This window comes from Protopterus annectens, chromosome 6.part1 (assembly GCF_019279795.1).
Source record: "Protopterus annectens isolate FY-2018-M chromosome 6.part1, PAN1.0, whole genome shotgun sequence".
NCBI lineage: Eukaryota > Metazoa > Chordata > Ceratodontiformes > Protopteridae > Protopterus > Protopterus annectens.
This window is the reverse complement of record NC_056738.1, coordinates 275,371,575-275,390,861: the sequence shown is the minus strand read 5'-3', so window position 1 is coordinate 275,390,861 and position 19,287 is coordinate 275,371,575. Positions and strand designations below refer to the sequence as shown.

General features: G+C 40.2%; 1 protein-coding gene across 1 annotated transcript in view; it reads right to left on the bottom strand.

Annotated features, from left to right (window-relative positions):
* Positions 1–19,287, bottom strand: part of CPS1 (carbamoyl-phosphate synthase 1) — a 531,928-nt gene that overhangs the window by 403,298 nt on the left and 109,343 nt on the right. Inside the window, exon 6 of the mRNA XM_044075706.1 lies at positions 12,808–12,900. Within this exon, the coding sequence (XP_043931641.1) occupies positions 12,808–12,900 (93 nt within the window). The remainder of the gene's footprint in view (positions 1–12,807; positions 12,901–19,287) is intronic.

Sequence of the window (19,287 nt, the reverse complement as noted above, 5' to 3'; positions counted from 1 at the left end):
CATCCAGCCATCCACACCCCTATTTTTCCATTTGGGGTCAGGGTGTCAGTTCAACAGTGACAATCATCTACAGCCAAGATTCACACCACCTGATGGCTAGTCCTGCTGTAGTAGTTCATCTACACCACACACACTCGCACACACACTCACACCTATGACCAGTTTAGAGTGCCCAATCCACCTAATGCATGTCTTTGGAATGTGGGAGGAAACCAGAGCACCCAGAGGAATCCCACGTGAACACATGGAGGACATGCAGACACTGCACAGAAGGCACCTCAGTTGAGAATCAAACTGGGGAGCTTTTTGCTGTGAGGTGACAACACTATAGGCTGTGCCACTGTGCCACCCCAGTACACACACATACAAAAACTCACATACACTCACACAGAGATGCATCTTAACCACAAGAAAAAGCACAACAGTAACAAAGGAGAAGGTACCTTCCTGGCCACTGGCAGAGTGCTAAAGTTACTGCATCCAGTGGTTCTCAGGCAACAAGGTGACATCTATTAAATGGAAAAGGCATTCATTAGCCCTACTTGTCCGGCAAAGTATTGGAAGACTTTTTGACCATCGCATGGTGAGAATGTATTGCACAGGTCACAGCTTCTACCACCTTCACTGGCCTTATGACCCCCACCACCAACACCCCTTCTTGACTATCATGGCACTATGGCCATCTCTAAACTTCATAATTTTACTGTAAGAGTTTAAAGATCTTTCTGCGCAACACTATTACCCCTGACTATCACCAGTGAACCTCTTGAGAACCCGTCATTTGTTTCTGGGGCATCACACCTATTCCACCCATCAGTTTCACTTACTCTTTCCTGGCACTGGAGAGTCATTCCAAATTCCAAACCTGTAGTTGTCAAGGCTGCTGATTTTATAATGGAGAAATGACTATGATGTCCTTCCAGTGGCACACTAACATGTTCACCAGCACTAGTTAATTGTTTAATCACTGTCATGATCTTAAAAAACCACAATGGCCAGCACCAGATAGCAGTGTAAATCTTATTTATTAAGGAAATGTTGTGATAATCCACATTAGCATACCGGTTTCAGCAAAGCCTTCCTCAGTGCTGCTTAAAAGAATACATAGTACCCCACAGTACAATACATATAAACCCACTCCAATAAACCACTTAACACATATCATTAAGACCAGGTAAAAACAATGCCCCAAGTTTAATGATCCAGTTACGTTCCTTCTTATTTAACAAAATATGCCATCCCATTTTATTACAACCACTAACATTTATTCAGTCAATTATTGTAAATCTATATTTAGCTGTAGAATATAGAACTGTATGTTTATATAAAGCATTAGTCATACGTTTATTTCATACATCACTCAAATGTTCATAAACCCGAGATTTAAATTGTCTCGAAGTTTGCTTCACATAAAATACTTTACAAGAACATTCTACCAAATATATCACCCATTCTGATAAACAATTAGCAAAACACTGAATATCAAAAACACAAGTGGTATTGGCAGAGGAAACGTCTTTGGTTTTTACCATCACCCCACATGCTGAACAATTTCCACAAGGGAAGCATCCAACCAATGCTTTACCTTAAACGGAAAATTGTTTGCTACCACCCTTAACAACATTTCTTTTAAAGTGATTCAAACAATTTCCTATTGTTTTGACCTCACGATAGGTAAACTTACATCTAGATGGCAACATTTAAGATAACCTATCATCCAACATTAATGTCCCCCAGTGATGATGCATTAATTCACAAAACAATTTAGTATTACTCCCATAGTTAGTAGCCATGCGAACAAATGTTTCACCTTTATCCTTAACATTATAAGTTAAGAAATTATTTCTGTTAACAGACTCAGCATACTTATGAGCCCCCTGTACAATGTTTGACCTATACCCCCTTGCACAAAATCTTTTCATAAGATCCGCACTGTGCTCATACATCTCATCCTCCGATGAGCAAATCCTTCGAACACGAAGAAATTGTGATGTCGGAATGTTATTAATAATATAAGAAGGATGACAACTGCTAGCTTCTAACAAAGAATTATAACTATGTTCTTTCCGAAATAATGAAGTTTCAAGGGTACCATCCAAAGTTTTAACTATTTTAGCATCCAGAAATGAAATCTCATGCAAATGATAGTTAAAACTGTAACCCCCACTTATTATCATTCAAATACTGTATGAACTCATTTGAAATATCCCATCAGATTTCCATACAAGCTAGCAGTCATCTAAGTATTGTCTCCATATATCAATTTCAGAAATATAAATGTTATGGCTGATATCGTATATCAGATGTTCCTCTGCATAACCCATAAAAAGGTCGGCATAAATGGGGGCAAAAGATGCCTCCATAGCCGTACCTTTTAATTGCAAAAAACAATCACCATTGAAATATAAGATGTTCTTAGTTAACACATGCTCGGTTAAACACAATAAAAATATATTAAACTCTGGGCTATAAATATTAGCCCTATTCAACCAAAACTCGACTGCCAGCAAACCTGCCCATAAGGTGATATTGATATATAATGCTTTGATAACTAAAGTACACATATACCAAGTAACATCAAGCTGCATATCATTCGCAATATTTAAGAAAATGCGTTGTGTCTTGAATGTGGGCTCATACACATGTTAATAGAGATTTTAAATATTGTGTAAGAAAAACAGACAAAGGCTCTGTCGAAGATCCATGTCCTGCAACTATGGATCTACCCGGAGAATGTAAGGCATCTTTATGCACTTTTGGTAACATATAAAACTACTGAGGTGAAGGGTCTGAAACCGTAAGATGATATACCATATTTTTACTAATGACCACACAGGCAAAACCAAAAAAATCATCAATTTCTTTCTTAAACTTTAATGTTGGATCCAAAACCATTTTTTTTTTTTTGATAAAATGTACAGCCATCAATTGGATGGTAGCCTCTTGAACATACGAAGAATAATCCCAAATTACAACTACTCCCCCTTTGTCAGTATGTACAATAACTAAATCATGTTTCCCCTTTAAACCTTTTAAAGAAAGAGTTTGTTCAGCTGAAAGATTATTATTACCTTTCTTACAAGAAAAATTAAAATGTAAATCTCTTAACATTTGCTGCTGAAAAACCAAAACATGCCTTACTGCATCCAATGGTTTTCAGGCAACTAGGTGACAGCTAATAAATGGAAAAGGCATTCATTAGTCATACTCCCCCGGCAAAGTACTGGAAGACCTTTTGACTATCACACGGTCAGAATATATTGCATACATCACTACTTCCACCACCTTCACTGGCCTTATGACCCCCACCACCAACACCCCTTCTTGACTATCATGGCACTATGGCCATCTCTAAACTTCAAAATGTTACACTAAAAGTTTAAAGATCAATACTATTACCCATGACTATCACCAGTGTACCTCTTGAGAACCCATCACCTATTCCACCTATCAGTTTCACTTACTTTTTCCTGGCACTAGGGAGTCATTCCAAATTCCAAATCAGTAGTTTTCAAGGCTGCTGCTTATATAATGGAGAAATGACTATGATGTTCTTCCAGTGGCACACTAATGTGTTCACCAGCACCAGTTAATTGTTTAATCACTGTCAGGTCATTCAAGATCAATAACAGTCTAGAATCATTCACCACTGGTTTCCTGACCTTCTTTTTAAGGAGCCTGTAAAAATGGCATAAGTGGTCACAGATCCAAGGTAGAACACCCATAGATGTCTCAGATGTGTTCTATCACAGGATAAACATCTCAACATGGCTCATCTTCCAGAGACAGACATTAAGGTATTTCTCATATTCCATATATAGCATCAAATGACCAGTGCACTAGAAATACTGAAATGTATGAGTACCATCATGCACTGGCCATTATAATAGAAACCATTCCCAAACCATCTCATTTATATTTACTGATCGGTGAAGCTACCTGTAGATTAGCCATTCTAGGATGCTGTTTATTCTACCCATAAGCACAATTACACCAACTCTGGCTCCCAGAGTGGAAGACTGAGTATATTGGACTATGTCTATTCACATACAGACTGAGTCTATTCCTCTACAGAACTCAGGGCAGGTCTCTGTTGTTGCCTTTTTTTTCAGATGACAGAGCATATAGACACATATCCCTGGTCTGAGATTTAAGCATCTTAGAAAGAAGTGGTAATAAAACGTCTTTGTCAATTATGTTTCCCATATGAACCTTAAAGTGCAAGGCCTTCACAGTTAAACCCATCATTTTGTTTGACTTTAATTACTGAAAGGCTAATAAGACCTGCAGCTTCTCAAATCAGCTTTACAAAGGAACATTTTCTGGCACCTATAGATAAGAAAGACTTGTTCATTATCCAAAGTGCTGATTATATGACTCAGTAAAGAGTCTGATTGATGGGAGTGCAGGCTGTTTTGGGTGCCACACCTCACCGCACTTAAGCACATGTATTGAAGACAACCAAGTTACACTGTCAATGTTTATTCCTGTGTCTCATTTTTATTCAAACAGAATACTGACAATCTCATTTTAGGCATGGAAGATATATTCAAGGATCTTCAGCTAAGTCAGTCCATCATCTGCCCAGACAGAGTGTTGACTTATTTCAGACATTAATTAACCCTTCTTCTAGGTGTCCTCAATAGAGTGCATAATGATATAGGGGCAAGTCTAACCTTACTTTCTCAGTGAGTATAACAACAAACAGCGAGCCTCACTCTGGACACTAGAAACACAAGAAATAAACGTTATCTTCAATAGTCTGCTGTTTTTTTTTTCTTTGTTTTTTTTAATACACGAACAGTTGCTTATGGACCAATTCCATATACATCTGCCCAGCTGCAGGAAAACTTCCACAATCAGGTCTTGAACAGCCTAAGTTACAATCATGCCTTGAAACTTTCAGATGTTTCATTTCCCCCTTTGGTGTATATAACCTGAAAGGAGGTTCAACCCTTGTTGAAAAAGGTTTCTTTCTTATGTGATGAGTGTGTGCCATGTTATTTCACCACTTCGGTTTGCATTAAGGCAGTTCCATGTCTGGTCAGCTACAGAGCTAAGTGTGTAATAGTTTTCCCTCCCACCCTGTTCTAGCTGTATTCTTAAATGCAGTGTATCTTATAGGTTTATAGGTTCATATGTATTCACTAGGTTATTGATCCATAAGGATATAAAAAAGTCCAGTTTTACATTCCCATAGTAGTTTTTAGCCCTTATATATTGCATACAAATAACGCAAAAACAGGCCAAACAAGGATATGTTGGGAAATTTACACATTTCTCTGATCCATGAGGTACAGGGTTGCGAAACAAGAGGTGAAATTTGTGGTTGTGTGCTGTTGTCCACTTCTTACAATAATATGACAACATAATTCCCCTCATACTCTTGTTTAATAGCTGCTCTTAATAAGGTCATAAGTATTGTTTTGTGAAGTCTCTCCAATAAAATATTCATTAAGCTAAGTAACGTTTGATACAAGTCTTAATATCGAGTGTACTGATACTGACTGCACTGTTTTTACTGCTAAATTAGTGATTTTTTGCTGTAATTAGTTTACTGGTTCCTACAGCCCACTTTACTGAGCACTTGGAATGATGAGATTTGTACTTTCCGGCTGTCTCTGTAGCCAGCTTGACTGAAATGGGCATTCTGAGATAATGTAGCAATTGTCTCATGTTAACTGCCATCAGCCTACTACTTAAACTACCATATGCATTGTGCAAGGTGGAGTTATACAATGTTACTGTAGCAAAGCAATCTCACAAAGCCAGAACCAATAACAAGCAGGCTGTCAGTACTACATAACCCAAAAATGTACACATACCTCAGACCAAACACATAGACCTACATATGCTGAAACTCTTAAAAGTAATCCACCTAAACCACAAAGGCCTCCTAAATGTAGCCTAAGAAACAAGTACCTCAGCAACCTCACAAACACACATTACAGAGTGCACCCACCTTGAAACATACATCTAAGGGTCACATTGACTAAGCTCAAAAACACATAAGGCAAACCACAATCCAATACCTTAGTCAAAAATGACATCATGGGAAATAACTCCATCATGAGACACACCAAAGCACCACACACTAGACTGAGCAAAAAGAGGGTTATAGTCAGTAGCGTATGAGCAGCAAGGATTTGCCTCATGACACAAGCAATTACGCCCTTGCAGCACAAGTACACATATAATACAGTCATTATACACAGGGGTGTAAATAACTTGAAATGTACCTCTCTGGACTACATGAAGAGGAACATGATGGAGCTCTCAGAATATGTGCCTTAAGGGTGATGTGAACCTAGCTGTGAGTAGTATATTATCATCAATGAGACTGGATTCCACAACTGGTTTAGCATCTGGTACCATTCAAAGGGGAAACCAATTCCGGATTTAGTGTGCTGGCATTCATTCCTAAAATTCTGGGTGATTTAACCCAAAGGGAAGGAGAGAGCTAGAAGGGAGATAGGACACTAGTATGATCCTATGTTCGAAGAGGAACAAGATAAGAGTTTTTTTTAGGCAATTCTGATGTGAATATAAGACAAGAAGGAAATACTTACATATACAATAATTAAGATATTTAATTATAGTGTATTAGATATTAATAAAACCTTTTTTGATTTATTTTCTAAAGGTTTTAAATTTATTTCAAATAACAAAAGTGATATTAGCAAAACACTTATTGATTTACAATTGTTCACCAAAAAAATGGATCTTAAATTGATTTTTTCTAATGATAGATCTGGTTCAGAATCTAACAGACTTAAAAAGAAAACCACATTCAACCTACCTCCCCCTACCCCCACATTGTACCCGCAACTTAAAAATTTTAATATCGAACACCTGAAGATCGACCAGTATTCATCGAAATGCATTTGCGCGAATAGTTAGGTGGGTGGGGGGACAATCCCCCACATGGGTGGGCTTGTTTAAGGTTTAATTTGTTCTGTTGTATTGTGGGGCAAGTGTTTGTTTGCCCTGTAAGTATTCATAGATTCGCGGAAATGCATTTTGATGAATACTGGTCAATCTTTAGGTGTTCGATATTACAAAGTTTCCACGTCGTAATATAGTCCCACATATATAGACCCATATTACTGTGGTAACTTAATAAGATTTTTTTGAAGAAGAAGGTAATGAGGAAGATTGTAATACAAGTGATCATATGTTAGAAATGTCAAGTGTATGTTATGTACCACATAAAATGAGCAAATTATTCTATGTATTGTTATAAGACTGTGTAGCATCTGAATTTGACAATGATTCACCAGTAACAACAATGGTTTGTCTAAGTTTACTACTATTGTTGTGTATAACTGGATTGTACAGGTATATATGACTGTAAATTTACTCTCTATTTTTCTTTTACATGTAATAATAGTAATAATACAAATAAGATTTACAGTAAGGAACATGGTAGCCCACTTTAGCAACCACAGGTAAAGTTCCAACCAAATCTTCCTGGAGCCAAGACTCCTGAAGACTGAAAGCTTTTCAAGAGTCTGAGGTAATGTAAAAAAGGAACTTGCAGAGGTGAGACAAATAGCTGTGGCCTAAGCCCCAACATGGCATAGAAAAAGACTTTCTTTTCATCCCAGTCCAGTGTTTTGCACTCCTTATCAGGCAGCAACATGGTGAAATTCTGTGGCTTTTGGGTCTTGTGAGAGAACAAAGACCTAAAGTAGTATTCCACTGAAGGACACCTGGTCAGGATTTCACCCCCGTTAGCTCGGAGCTTATAGTGGGCATCCACCATCTTGAGAGCAAAATATGGGAGTTTTCAGGCTATATGTCTGTCATTTCAGATAAGTCTTCTCTCCCTTCCGCTTCTACAGAACTCCCTCTGAGATTTTTCTGCAGAAAGGAATAAAAGCCTAAGGAGAGTTCAAAAAGGAATTTGTGAATCATAAGAGTCTCCAAAGAAGGAATCATCCAAAAGAGATCTATATAGAGGTGATGTCTCATTGTCTAGCTCACAAATAATGAAAACGCCATTTGAACTAAATGTACTTGTGTGAAGACCAAGAGGCAAGTGTGACAGAGCAGAACTTCAGTAGTGCCTCCCAAAAGTAATGCAGCGATATGAAAGGGTCCTACCAGGCACAACGCTGGCCAGCCAGTCATGACCTTCCCTAGACAGGTCCTGTTTTCACAGGCAGTGCTAAACCTCAAAAAGCGAGAAAAGCCTAAAGAACCCATTTTGCGCCCTATGGATATTCCTGTCTCTCTTTTGCACAACCTACTAAATTATTCTCCTACACAAGGCCAGATCGGATTTACTGTCCAAACTAGAAAGTCCAGTTCGACCAACCAGGATGGCACAGCCCGAGCATGAAAAGTAGGTGATCTTACCAGTTACGTTTCCCAAGTCCAGTTGGTCTGGTGTGTTGATCTGAAATAAATGCTATTACATTCTCTGTTTGTTATGTGGGTTGTATGCACTTAGGCTGCTGTAAAGATCTGCCCTAACTAGCATCACAGATCTTTTCTGATGTCTGTTATCCCTTTGGCTTTACTCTGAGCTCTAAGGTGATGGTTGTTAGCTTTTGTTGTCTTTCTTAAAGTGTCCATCCTGGGAAAGCCTGATTATTTGTACCTTTATGTTATACCTGTTGAATGGAAGTGGCAATTTTTTTTTCCAGGTGCTGCTTATTGCATAACTGTGTGTTTCTTAAGGATGGGACAGGAGGTAGAGCTTCGCTACCATCTCCATTCATCAAGCTGGGACATGTTGCCATGACAGGTAGATTTACACCTGCCATATTGATGTAAGCCTGATGCTGAAACATCAGAGCAGAAACTTGTCACTTAAAATGCCTCAACCTGTTTTCCATTTAATGAAGGGGCATTGTGGTGAACCGATGTGGACCTTCTTCACAACATAGGTTCATAGGTTCATAGGTTCATACTAGGCTATCTGCCCGAGGGCATTTACAAGCCTAGCCCATCGTTTTGTGGCTTAGGCCACCCCTTCAGTATGGGGAACTATACCCATTATTTTTCTGTGCCTCTGTCGAGCAGTGACACTGAGGTAATCCCTGGGGTATATCTGCGATCTCCCATCCATTGGTCAAGATTTCTCTTGAACAAGGCCAGCGAGTTGCTCTGCCTCACATGTACCGGGATTTTGTTCCACAGCATAGGGAGTCTTTGGGTGATGAATCTATCCCTCCAGCACGTCCTATTAATAGCCGTGTCAAGGTTTAAGTCTCCGCCCTTGTGGCTCTGATGGATCTAGATTTTTGAGGTGAAGCATATTCATCAAATCTGGGTTTGACATGGCCTTGTATGTTAGGCAAAGGTCACCTCTGAGCAGCGGTAAGCGACTGAATAGAGCTGGAGTTCTTTCAGTCGGGCAGCATAGGACAGATTTTGAGACCCTTTATCCTTTTGGTGAGGAACTTTTGTGGCCTCTCCAGCTGCTGCAAGTGTCGGGTCAGATACATTCGAATGGGGCATTGTACTCAATCATTGGTCTGATGAGTGATGAGTAAAGGGAGACTATGACCTCCCTTGATCTAGATGAGAATCCCTTCATGATAAGGTGGGCAATGTAGAAGGTCTTCCTAACTACTTTAGCTACATGGGTGTCGAATGACAGACTACTATCAACCTGGGTCCCCAGGTCCCTGATAACTTCTTCTGTGCTCAGTGGATTGCCACCTATTTGGTAGCTAGGGGTAACCTTGTTTTTCCCGAAGGGTATGACTATGCATCTTTGGCATTTAACTTTAGGCCGTGGCTCTGGCACCAGTTATCCGTTTCTGTGAGACCCTTCTGAAGGATATCTGTGTCAGATGTGTTTTCTACTATGGCGCCCAGTTTGCAGTCATCTGCAAACTTTGTCAGCCATAACCCTCCTGTGTTTGCTTGTACTTCGGAAAAGTAGATCCCAAACAAGAGTGGGCCCAGGACTGAGCCCTGTGGGACACCACTTGTGACAGGCTTTGAGTCTGACATGGCGCCAGCAGCTCTGACCCTGTGGGTTCTGTCACTCAGCCAGTTTGCAACCCATCTTGTGATGTATGGGTTGACATTTAAGCTGATGAGTTTTTCAATGATACCCGAATGGGGTATTGTATCGAAGGCCTTAGCCAGATCGAGGTAGGCTGTATGGACTGCCTTTCCCTACAGTTTTAAACATCCTTTCTAAAAGTTTGAAAATCCAGCTACAGACACATCACCAAATCTCATGCACCCCCCAACACACACACACACACACACACACACACACACACACACACACACACACACACACACACACACACACACACACACACACACACACACACACACACACACACACACACACACACACACACACACACACACTCACTGTTGTTTTTGGAGGTCTAGTAATTTGCAGTTCATGTTTGTGTGTGCTTTTTAACCCAAATACTGTAAATTCTTTCTGTTGTTCTTGTGTTGGAATTGAATTGTTTTGGCTTTGATGACTTTGAACAAGGTTGTTTCTACTTACTATATATCTAAAAGAAAATGGATACCTGGTGTGGCATCCAAATACCAGACACATGCACCTGCAGTGATTCACAGTAAATGGCACTACACTTCTTACATCAGGTGACTCTCCAACATGTTGGGCATTTTCTTAAATTAGGGAATAGCTAATTAAACAAAATTATTTTGAAAGAAATTCTATGCAGCATTTTTATCGTAATATAAACAGACTAGAATTGGGATTTGACAATTTTTTCTAACCAATTTTGAAAGGTAAGAAATGGTCAGAACACCCCCCACCAAATATAATCCTCTGGTGTCACTCCTTTTATCGAGGAAGCTAATCCTCGGAGAGGGACACAACCACAAAGACTTGACAGAGCGGGATGCACTTACTGTACTACAAGCAGCCTTAAACTACAGTCAGACACACACACACACACACACACACACACACACACACACACACACACACCCGCACACACATATACACACACTTCCGCATCTCTCTACAGCATTTCCTCCCCACACACTCACACACACACACACACACACACACACACACACACACACACACACACACACACGCACACACACACACACTTTCGTATCTCCCTACATCATTTCCTACACACACACACACACACACACACACACACACACACACACACACACACACATATACACAAACACGCACAGAGTCTCAAAAACACAACAATACAAAACTGCTTCTAATCAGGGACACTTTTAAAATATTATTTACTTGAGAAAATAAAAGAATAAGTGAGTGTGCAATAATATACATTTTCTAAAATAAATGAAAGTTCCTCTGTGGTTCTGTCACGTTCCTCGTGAGACAGTGGAAAACATGCTGAGCTTCTCATCAGCGGTTTTTGCACTGTCTAGCTAATTGCCGTCTTACTATGTTTATCAAGGAAAGTGACAGAACCACAGAGGAACACATTTTATTTAAAAACTAAAAAGGAATAAAATAAAAATATAAAAAAAGATTTTTTAATAAAGAATGCTTTTTATTCAGTCGCTCTAAAAAGTAAAAATAAGGCAGAAGAGTGAAAACTTTGCGAAAGAAACACAGAGAAGCTGATCTTAGAAAAGCATTTGAGGTTGGTTTTGCTGATTCATCGTACTTCTTCTGCTACCTTAATAACAGAATCAGCAAAACCAACCTCAAATGCTTTTCTGAAATCAGCTTGGTGTTTTTTTTTTTTGCAAAGCTGTCACTGTTCTTTCTTATTTTTTTACTTTTTAGAGCAAATGAATAAAAAACATTGTTTATTAAAAAATCTTTGTTTATATCTTTATTAATTAGAAAGATTTTTAGGCAAAAAAAATACATTTGGAAATGACTCTGTGGAAAAATTAGGCTGACATTATTTTCCTTTCAATAGAAAGTAGCAAAAAACCAAGGAAAAAATAAAGCTTATATATAATCTTTATTTTAAACCCAATGAAGGGATGGTATGGTGATGCATAGAACTTGTATAATACAACCTGCCAAATTCATGGTCATACAAGGTTATTAATGGTAGACCGTACTTGATTCTTTATAAAACACGGCCCACAATCACTCAGAACCCACATACAACTCATCTTCTGGACTCATATTTCTCAGGCTACCAACTGAAGGACAAACACTAGAAGGTTTGAGCATTTTCACTCAATCTCCACTAATCCCAATGTCACAGTGCAGAATCTACAAAGATACTAAACTATAGTACACACTGCAAAATACAGCTACCAAAGTACAATAGTAGCAAAAGAAATGTTAACTCTGATGTAAAATAAAATGTCACTGTATCCATTCATTCATTCACACCTCCTTTTCCCCTTTTTCTGGCACAATGGGATTGAGGTGGCACTTCAGCATTGACAATCAACTAGAGCCATTGTTAAGACCACTGATAATATGCCCACACTGGGATTTATGGGGCATTACATTTATGCAAGATGTCCTGTTAAATGGAAGACTAACTACTGGTATATTCCTTTGACAGCAACTATTTTTAAAAGTTTTTTTTTCCATGGTAAAGGTGCAGTGGCATCAGGGATCCATATTTATTGGGACCAAACCAGAATACTGAAGTGACTTGTTCCAGAATGTAGAGTAAGCAAGACAGAAATTACAAGGTCCACACCAAGTTCTGCAGCTGTGAAACCACACTACCTTAAATACTACTATGGTGTTATGTAAATACAACTAAAATGATGATAATTTATGTTTTATTTAACAATCTCCCTAATAAAAAGAGTCATCTGAAAAGGAAAGGTATAACACAGTATTGCTACTAGTGTCACAAGGGAATGCAAGGCATACTATACCTTTGTTGAGACTTCTGATATTAAATTCCGTACATTGGGATCAACAAATTCCACTGGCTGTCCATCAAATTCAATTTTCCCAAGTACAGTGCCCTAAAAATGAACAGAATGTTTAAATCCAGCAGTTTATCCTCACAAAAAAAGTCAAAAAACAAGCATTAAACTTAAATAATCAAGATGCAGAACAGTCCAGATTATGTCTAAATTAAATCAAAAGGCATTCAAATGGCTACAAAGTTTAATAAACAAAATGCTGCAGTATATCCCACTGTCCCTAGAAAATCTCTTCATCAAAACAGAAAGGTAAGAGTACGTTCCTAGAATGCACCATCCTGATGAAGGCTTTTCCCATGTAGCTTATCCTTAAAATCTGACCTCCCTATGCACATGGCATGCAGAAATATCAGTGTGATTTGTGATCACACTCTACATTTTTTAAGAGTTGATCTAGTCCTTGAAGACTTATATAATCATAAGTGTATGGCTGCAGCCACAATATTCAGGATATACAAGGTACTGGGAAAGGGATCTCATTAATCACACTGCTGCATTACACTTTGTTTCTCAAACTCCTGGCTATCAGTATTAGGAGGGATAAGAAGATTCTTGGAACACAAGTACAGAATGTAGAGTAGATCAACCTTTGTATCACTTTTATGCTGTTACTATTGTATCACTTTTATGCTGTTACTATGTAGTGGCTGTAATGATGGCCAGTGAAAACACTACTGAGTGTGAAAATACACTGTTTTCAAATTAGATCACTGTAGGAGAAATGTCCCTTTCCCCACAGAACAGTAAACAGGATGCAAGATTTGTGGACAGCTTTGTTCTGTCTTAAACCTGAGTTTATAGTTTGCTAAAAATTATTTTTTTAATTAAATTGAAATTGAAAAGTAGAGTTGTGTAAAATCTTACCATAACAGTAGATGTCCTTCTCTCCACTGTTGCATTATTCTTTACATAAGGGATCTCTTTTCAAGTACAGCCCAACATCCAGCCAGTATGCCAAAGCCTTTAGAATGTATAGGTGCTGTGTGTCACATGTATGCTTCCATGTAAGACGCAGGGCATGAAGGTAACATACAATTGCAAATACTCAGAACTTAATTGCCACAGGAGGAAAAGAATACCTTCAGGGACAAAGGCAGATATGTACATCCAGAAGGAAAAAGGACAGAAGGAAAGAAGAAAAAAGGGCCCCTCGGCCAGGAAGGCAACAAAAGCACAGGGACAAGAGCTAGGAAAGAGGAGGAAAGAAGAAGTGACTGAATACTGCAGCAGTGAAGAGAAGGACATCTACACAACTGTACCATGTCCTTCCATAGCACTGTTGCAGTATTCTTTATGTAAGAATAGCACAAGAGCTAAGAAAATAGCTGGTAGGAGAAAGGCACAGAAGAGCCCTCAACAACCCTCTGCAAAACAGCACTGGCCCTGGAAAACAACATCCATTTTATAATGTTTAGTGAAAGTATGAACAGAGGACCAAGTAGCAGCCTCAAGGATGAAACCGGTATCCAAACCTTTGAAAAAAAGCATCACAAGAAGCAACCACCCTAGTAGAAAGTGTCTTTACAGAGGAAGACAGACACTTATCATGAAAGGTATAGCAAAATGAAATGGCCTTGTAAATCCAGGATGAGATGGTTTGCTTGGAAACAACCAAACCCAAAGCCCTGAGATGAAAAGAAACAGAAAGCTGCTCAGACTTATGAATTGCCTTCATTTTGTCCAAACAATACTTGAACTGTCTATGCAGATCCAAGGTGTGAAGAACCTTTTCACTAGCAGGCTGTGGAGAAGGAAAAAGGGAAGGAAAGTGAATAGTCTGATTCAAGGACAACTCGGTAACCACCTTGGACATAAAAGAAGGTTTAGTCTGAAAAGAAGTCCCGTCTCTGTGAAAAACAAAAAAAGAAGGAATGGCCACGGGAGCGTGAAGTTCAGACACTCTTGGCTGAAGTGAGAGCTAAAAGAACAGACTTGTAAGAATAATGTTGCAAGGAAATTGAACTAGCAGGTTCAAAGTCTGAGTCCATTTTTTAAGTACAAAATTGAGGTCCCAAGAAGGCAGAATAGGCTTTCTGGGCAGTCTGATATGAAGGATGCCTTTAAGAAATTTCTTGATCTCAAAGTGAGAGGCCAAAGGAGGAGTTAAGGGCAGACAAGGAGAAACTGCTGAAAGAGGAGCTTCAACTGAAGAATATGCCAACCCAGAATGAAGCAGATCATACAAATACAAGAGAACCAGAGGAACCCCCACCAAAAGGGGATCCTAATATCGAGAAAGGCACCAGACAAAGAAACCCTTCCATTTGGACACGTATGATTTTCTGGTAACAGACTTCTTGGCCTCATGCAGAACTTGATGCACGTCCTCAGAAAAGAGGTGCCAAAAAGGAATCAAAACTTTATCACCCACAGTGTCATTTGAAGAGATGAGAGGTGAGGATGGATAAGAGATCCCTTGTCTAGCGTGAGAAGATCTGCTCAGAAAGGTAACTTGTGGTGATTACCCCTGCCAAGTGATAAAGAAAGGGGAGCCAATGCTGGGCCAAAAGGGAGTTACCAGCACAATTTTGGGAGAGTTCTGCCTGATTGTGTGCAGAGTTCAAAGCAACAGAGGAAGGGGAGGGAAGGCATATAGAAACATTCCTACCCAAGGAAAAGACAGGGCGTCCATTTTCCAATCCAAATGACTTGGTACTCTGGAACAGAGAAGAGAAAGTTCAGAGGACAGGCAAAAAGATCTACCTGAGGAATACCCCACTGATAGACTATATTCGAAAACACATCTCTGTGAAGCATCCATTTATGAGCCTGGGTGCTGTACCTGCTCAATGAGTCTGGCACTAGATTGTGCTCTAAACAAATGTACACCACCTGAAGAGTCATTTGATACTGGACAACTAGAGTCCATGCCTGAAGAGCTAGTCTGCAAAGAAGATAGGACCCCAGCCCCCCACACACTTGCTGATGTACCACATCACAGTGGTATTGTCTGTAAAGATCTTGAAAGAGTCAGGGTGGAAAAGAGGATGAAAAACTTGCAGAGCCAGAAGCAGAGCTCTCATTTCTTATGTTGATATGATCTGTCTTCTGAAGAGGAGGCCTGAAACCCTGGACGCTTAGAGGACCATAAGACAGCAAGAGGCCCCCAACCCCAAGTCTGAGGCATCCATGTACAATTCCTGAGATGGAATTGGAGTCTAGGAAGGAAGCCCTGAATTGAGAGATATTTGTTGAATCCATCACTGAATCTCGAGTTTGAGACAAGGAAGAAAGGGAACAGGGGACTCCAGAGGGTGGCACTTTTGAAGCCACAGGGATTGAGTTACCATTCTAGCTTTCTCATTTACAACCTGATGAGATGGAGCATTGGAACAGAGGAGGCCACAAATTCCAGAACTCAGAGAAACTCCCTGGCCGTAAGAGAGGATATAGGAAAGACAAACTGGAAAAAAGGCTGCCAGAAACAAAACCTTTGGAGAAGGATGAGAAGCCAATGTGGAAAGAGTCTGAAGCTGGCAACACAGAAGAAAATATGACCCTGAGAGAGCATCAGAACAGACTTCTGGAAGTGTATGGTGTACCCCAGACTTTGCAAAAGACAAGTGGTAAAGTACAGACTCAGCAAGAGATTGCTAGAAGAGGAAGTCTGAATGAGTAGGTCGTCGCGATAGGGGAAAATCTGAATCCTGTGAATCCTGTAAAAGGCAATGACAGGAGTGAGGAATTTGTTGAATACCCTGGGGACAGTAGATAGGCCAAAGGGCAAACAGAGAACTGAAAATGACAGGAAGAAACAGAAAAAATAAAAAATTCCTGAAAAGAAGGTGAGTGGGGGATGTATAGGTAGGCATCCTTGAAGTCCAGTGATAGCAAAAAGGCCTGAGGAAGAACAGGAAACAAGGTCGGAAGAGAGACAGCATTCAGAATGAAGGGACCCTGAGAAAGGCAACGAGAAGAGAAAGATCCAGAATGAGTCTCCAGATACCCTCCTTTTGAGGAACCAAAAGCATTCTGGAGTAAAACCCTATTCCTAATTGGGAGGATGGAACAGGCTAGATGGTGGCCTGATCCAAAAGGGACAGCAAAACCTCTGGAAAATGAGGAAGCTATTCCTGAGGAGACTTAAATGCCTGAGAATGGGGGTAGGGATTTCTAAGCCATGAAATACCCATGACAAATGAGTCTGAGATGATCTGATACTAATTTGGAAGGGGCAGAGAAAGGCACAGAGACAGGGAAACCTGGTTGAGGAAAAGAGGAGGCCACATGTCAAATGGAGACAGGCTGTCCTGAAAGGAAGGCTTCTGAGAAGAAGTCTGAGTAAATTTAGCAGGAGGAATATGCCTAGATCCCTTCTTACCCTTAGGAGGTGGATGAGTTTGTCTGTGGACAAAGGCCAACTTAGAAATTTAATTCTTTGGGATTTGGGAATAGAAGACAGACAAAAATATGTATGAGTTCCTACAAGACCTTACCCTTAATTTGAAGGGACTTAAACAGGTTAGCAACAGCTGTCCCAAAAAAAAAGATTTTTTATTATCTAGAGGTATATCTAAAAGCTTGGTTTTAATATCATCAGGTAACGCCTTTTGACGTAGCCAAGAACAACACCTCATCACAGGACCAAAAGCAGCAGCCCTGGAAGAGGTATCAGCATCATCATAGCTGCATTTTATGGAGTGAGGAGCAATCTGGGAAATGGATCCAAGGAGGGAAAGAGCTGAAGCTTTCCCATCAGATTCAGGAAGGTCAGAGACCACTGAAGCGACCTGAGAAAGAAGGGCAAAAACATACCTAGTCATATGGGTTTGGTAATTAGTAGCTCTAAAAGACAAGGTGGCAGCCATATACAATGTTTTACCCAACCTCCCCTGACTATCCTTATCTGAGGAAAAGTGCTTAGTAGATGGCAAGAGCTTAGAAGGCTTGTCAGAGGAAACTGAAACCACTGAAGGATCAGAAGAGGGCATTTATACAGAAGTCTGCAATCCTGAACCACCTTACAGAACTAATGAGGTTTCTTAGGAACTAGGGGTTGCGAATCAGCAGATAGAGATGTAGCAGAAAAGGGGTCCAAAAGGGCTGCTAAAACAGAAGCAGCAGCAGATGGCCTATGAGACTCTATCTGTAAAAGCTCATAATATCTTTTTTGAATATCAGAGACCTGGGAGCAATCCTATTTAAAGTACTCCATCATGCAAGCAATAGTATCCCCAAAGGATAATTCTTCCAAGTGGGGGTCTAGCTCAAAGAATCCTATTCCTCAAAACCATAGTCTGGAGGAGAAGGAATCTTACAGGCATAAGGTAGTGATTCCTCCCCAGAGTCCAATTTCTCATCTCAGGAATCCAATTCCCTATACCTCTTAACAGGGTTGGAAAACCAGGGAGGACCAGGAACAGACACCCCTTGAGGAGGCTTCAAGGCCATTAAACGATTGAACACATCACCAGTAAAATCCTACCATTCACATTCAGGATATTTAACAACAAGGGTAATATGTTTGTTTTTTTGTTTTTTTTCTTGACAGGTATGTCCACCCAAAAGACTCTTGGTGGTTCAGACCCCTGACAAGATTCGATAATCGTAGCTGGAATCTCTTCCCTTACCAAAATCAGAGGAATCCCCCTTGGCTTCTGAGAAATAATCAGGCAAAGCTCCCTCTCAATGTCTGGAAGAGATGTCAGAAAGGCCTTTGAGGATGTGTGAGAAGTGGAATCCATGCCAGCCTGTGATGGGGTAGTGGCAGAGGAATCTGAGGCAAGCACCGAATGGTCTTCGGTCTTCAGGGCCTTCGTTAGCTTCTAGAGAGATGACCATGGAGATTGGCGGCAACCAGATCAGGCCTAATTTTTTTTGGCCTTCTTCTTAGCAGACAGCTGACCCTCAGGACGGGAGGATTCTGCCACGCCACCCTGAGCCATCAGCTTAAGTTTTTGGCTCTCAAGGTATATGGATAAGGAAGACATGCAACTATGAAGGATCTTAGAGACAAACACCTAACAGAAGGAGCACTGCTTATGGTAGTGGGAAGCGCCTAAGCAGGAAAAACACTGGTTGTGATGGTCTTCATGGGAAAGCTGCCTCTGACCCTGGCATTTTCCCTTCTTGGACGCCATGAACATAAACACAATACAAAAAAAGGTAGAGAAGAAACCCCCATAGGGCACTTATCTGAAGAGGGTCTATATTATATAGACGAAATTTCAAAATCTCGAACGCTCACATGAGTGGAAATGCAGGCAATCTAAATCGTTATTGTGGGGGGCTGCTCCTCCATACCCCCCACTAAATATACATTCTAACTCCAAGATCGCATTACAGTGAGGAAAGGGCAAATTTTCCGATCTTCACTGTGCCATGATCTCACAATAGCGATTACAAAGAATGGCATTTTCGACATCTAAGCCATTCGACATTTTGATTTTTCGTCTATCTAACAGAGACCTTCTGAAGATGGCTTGG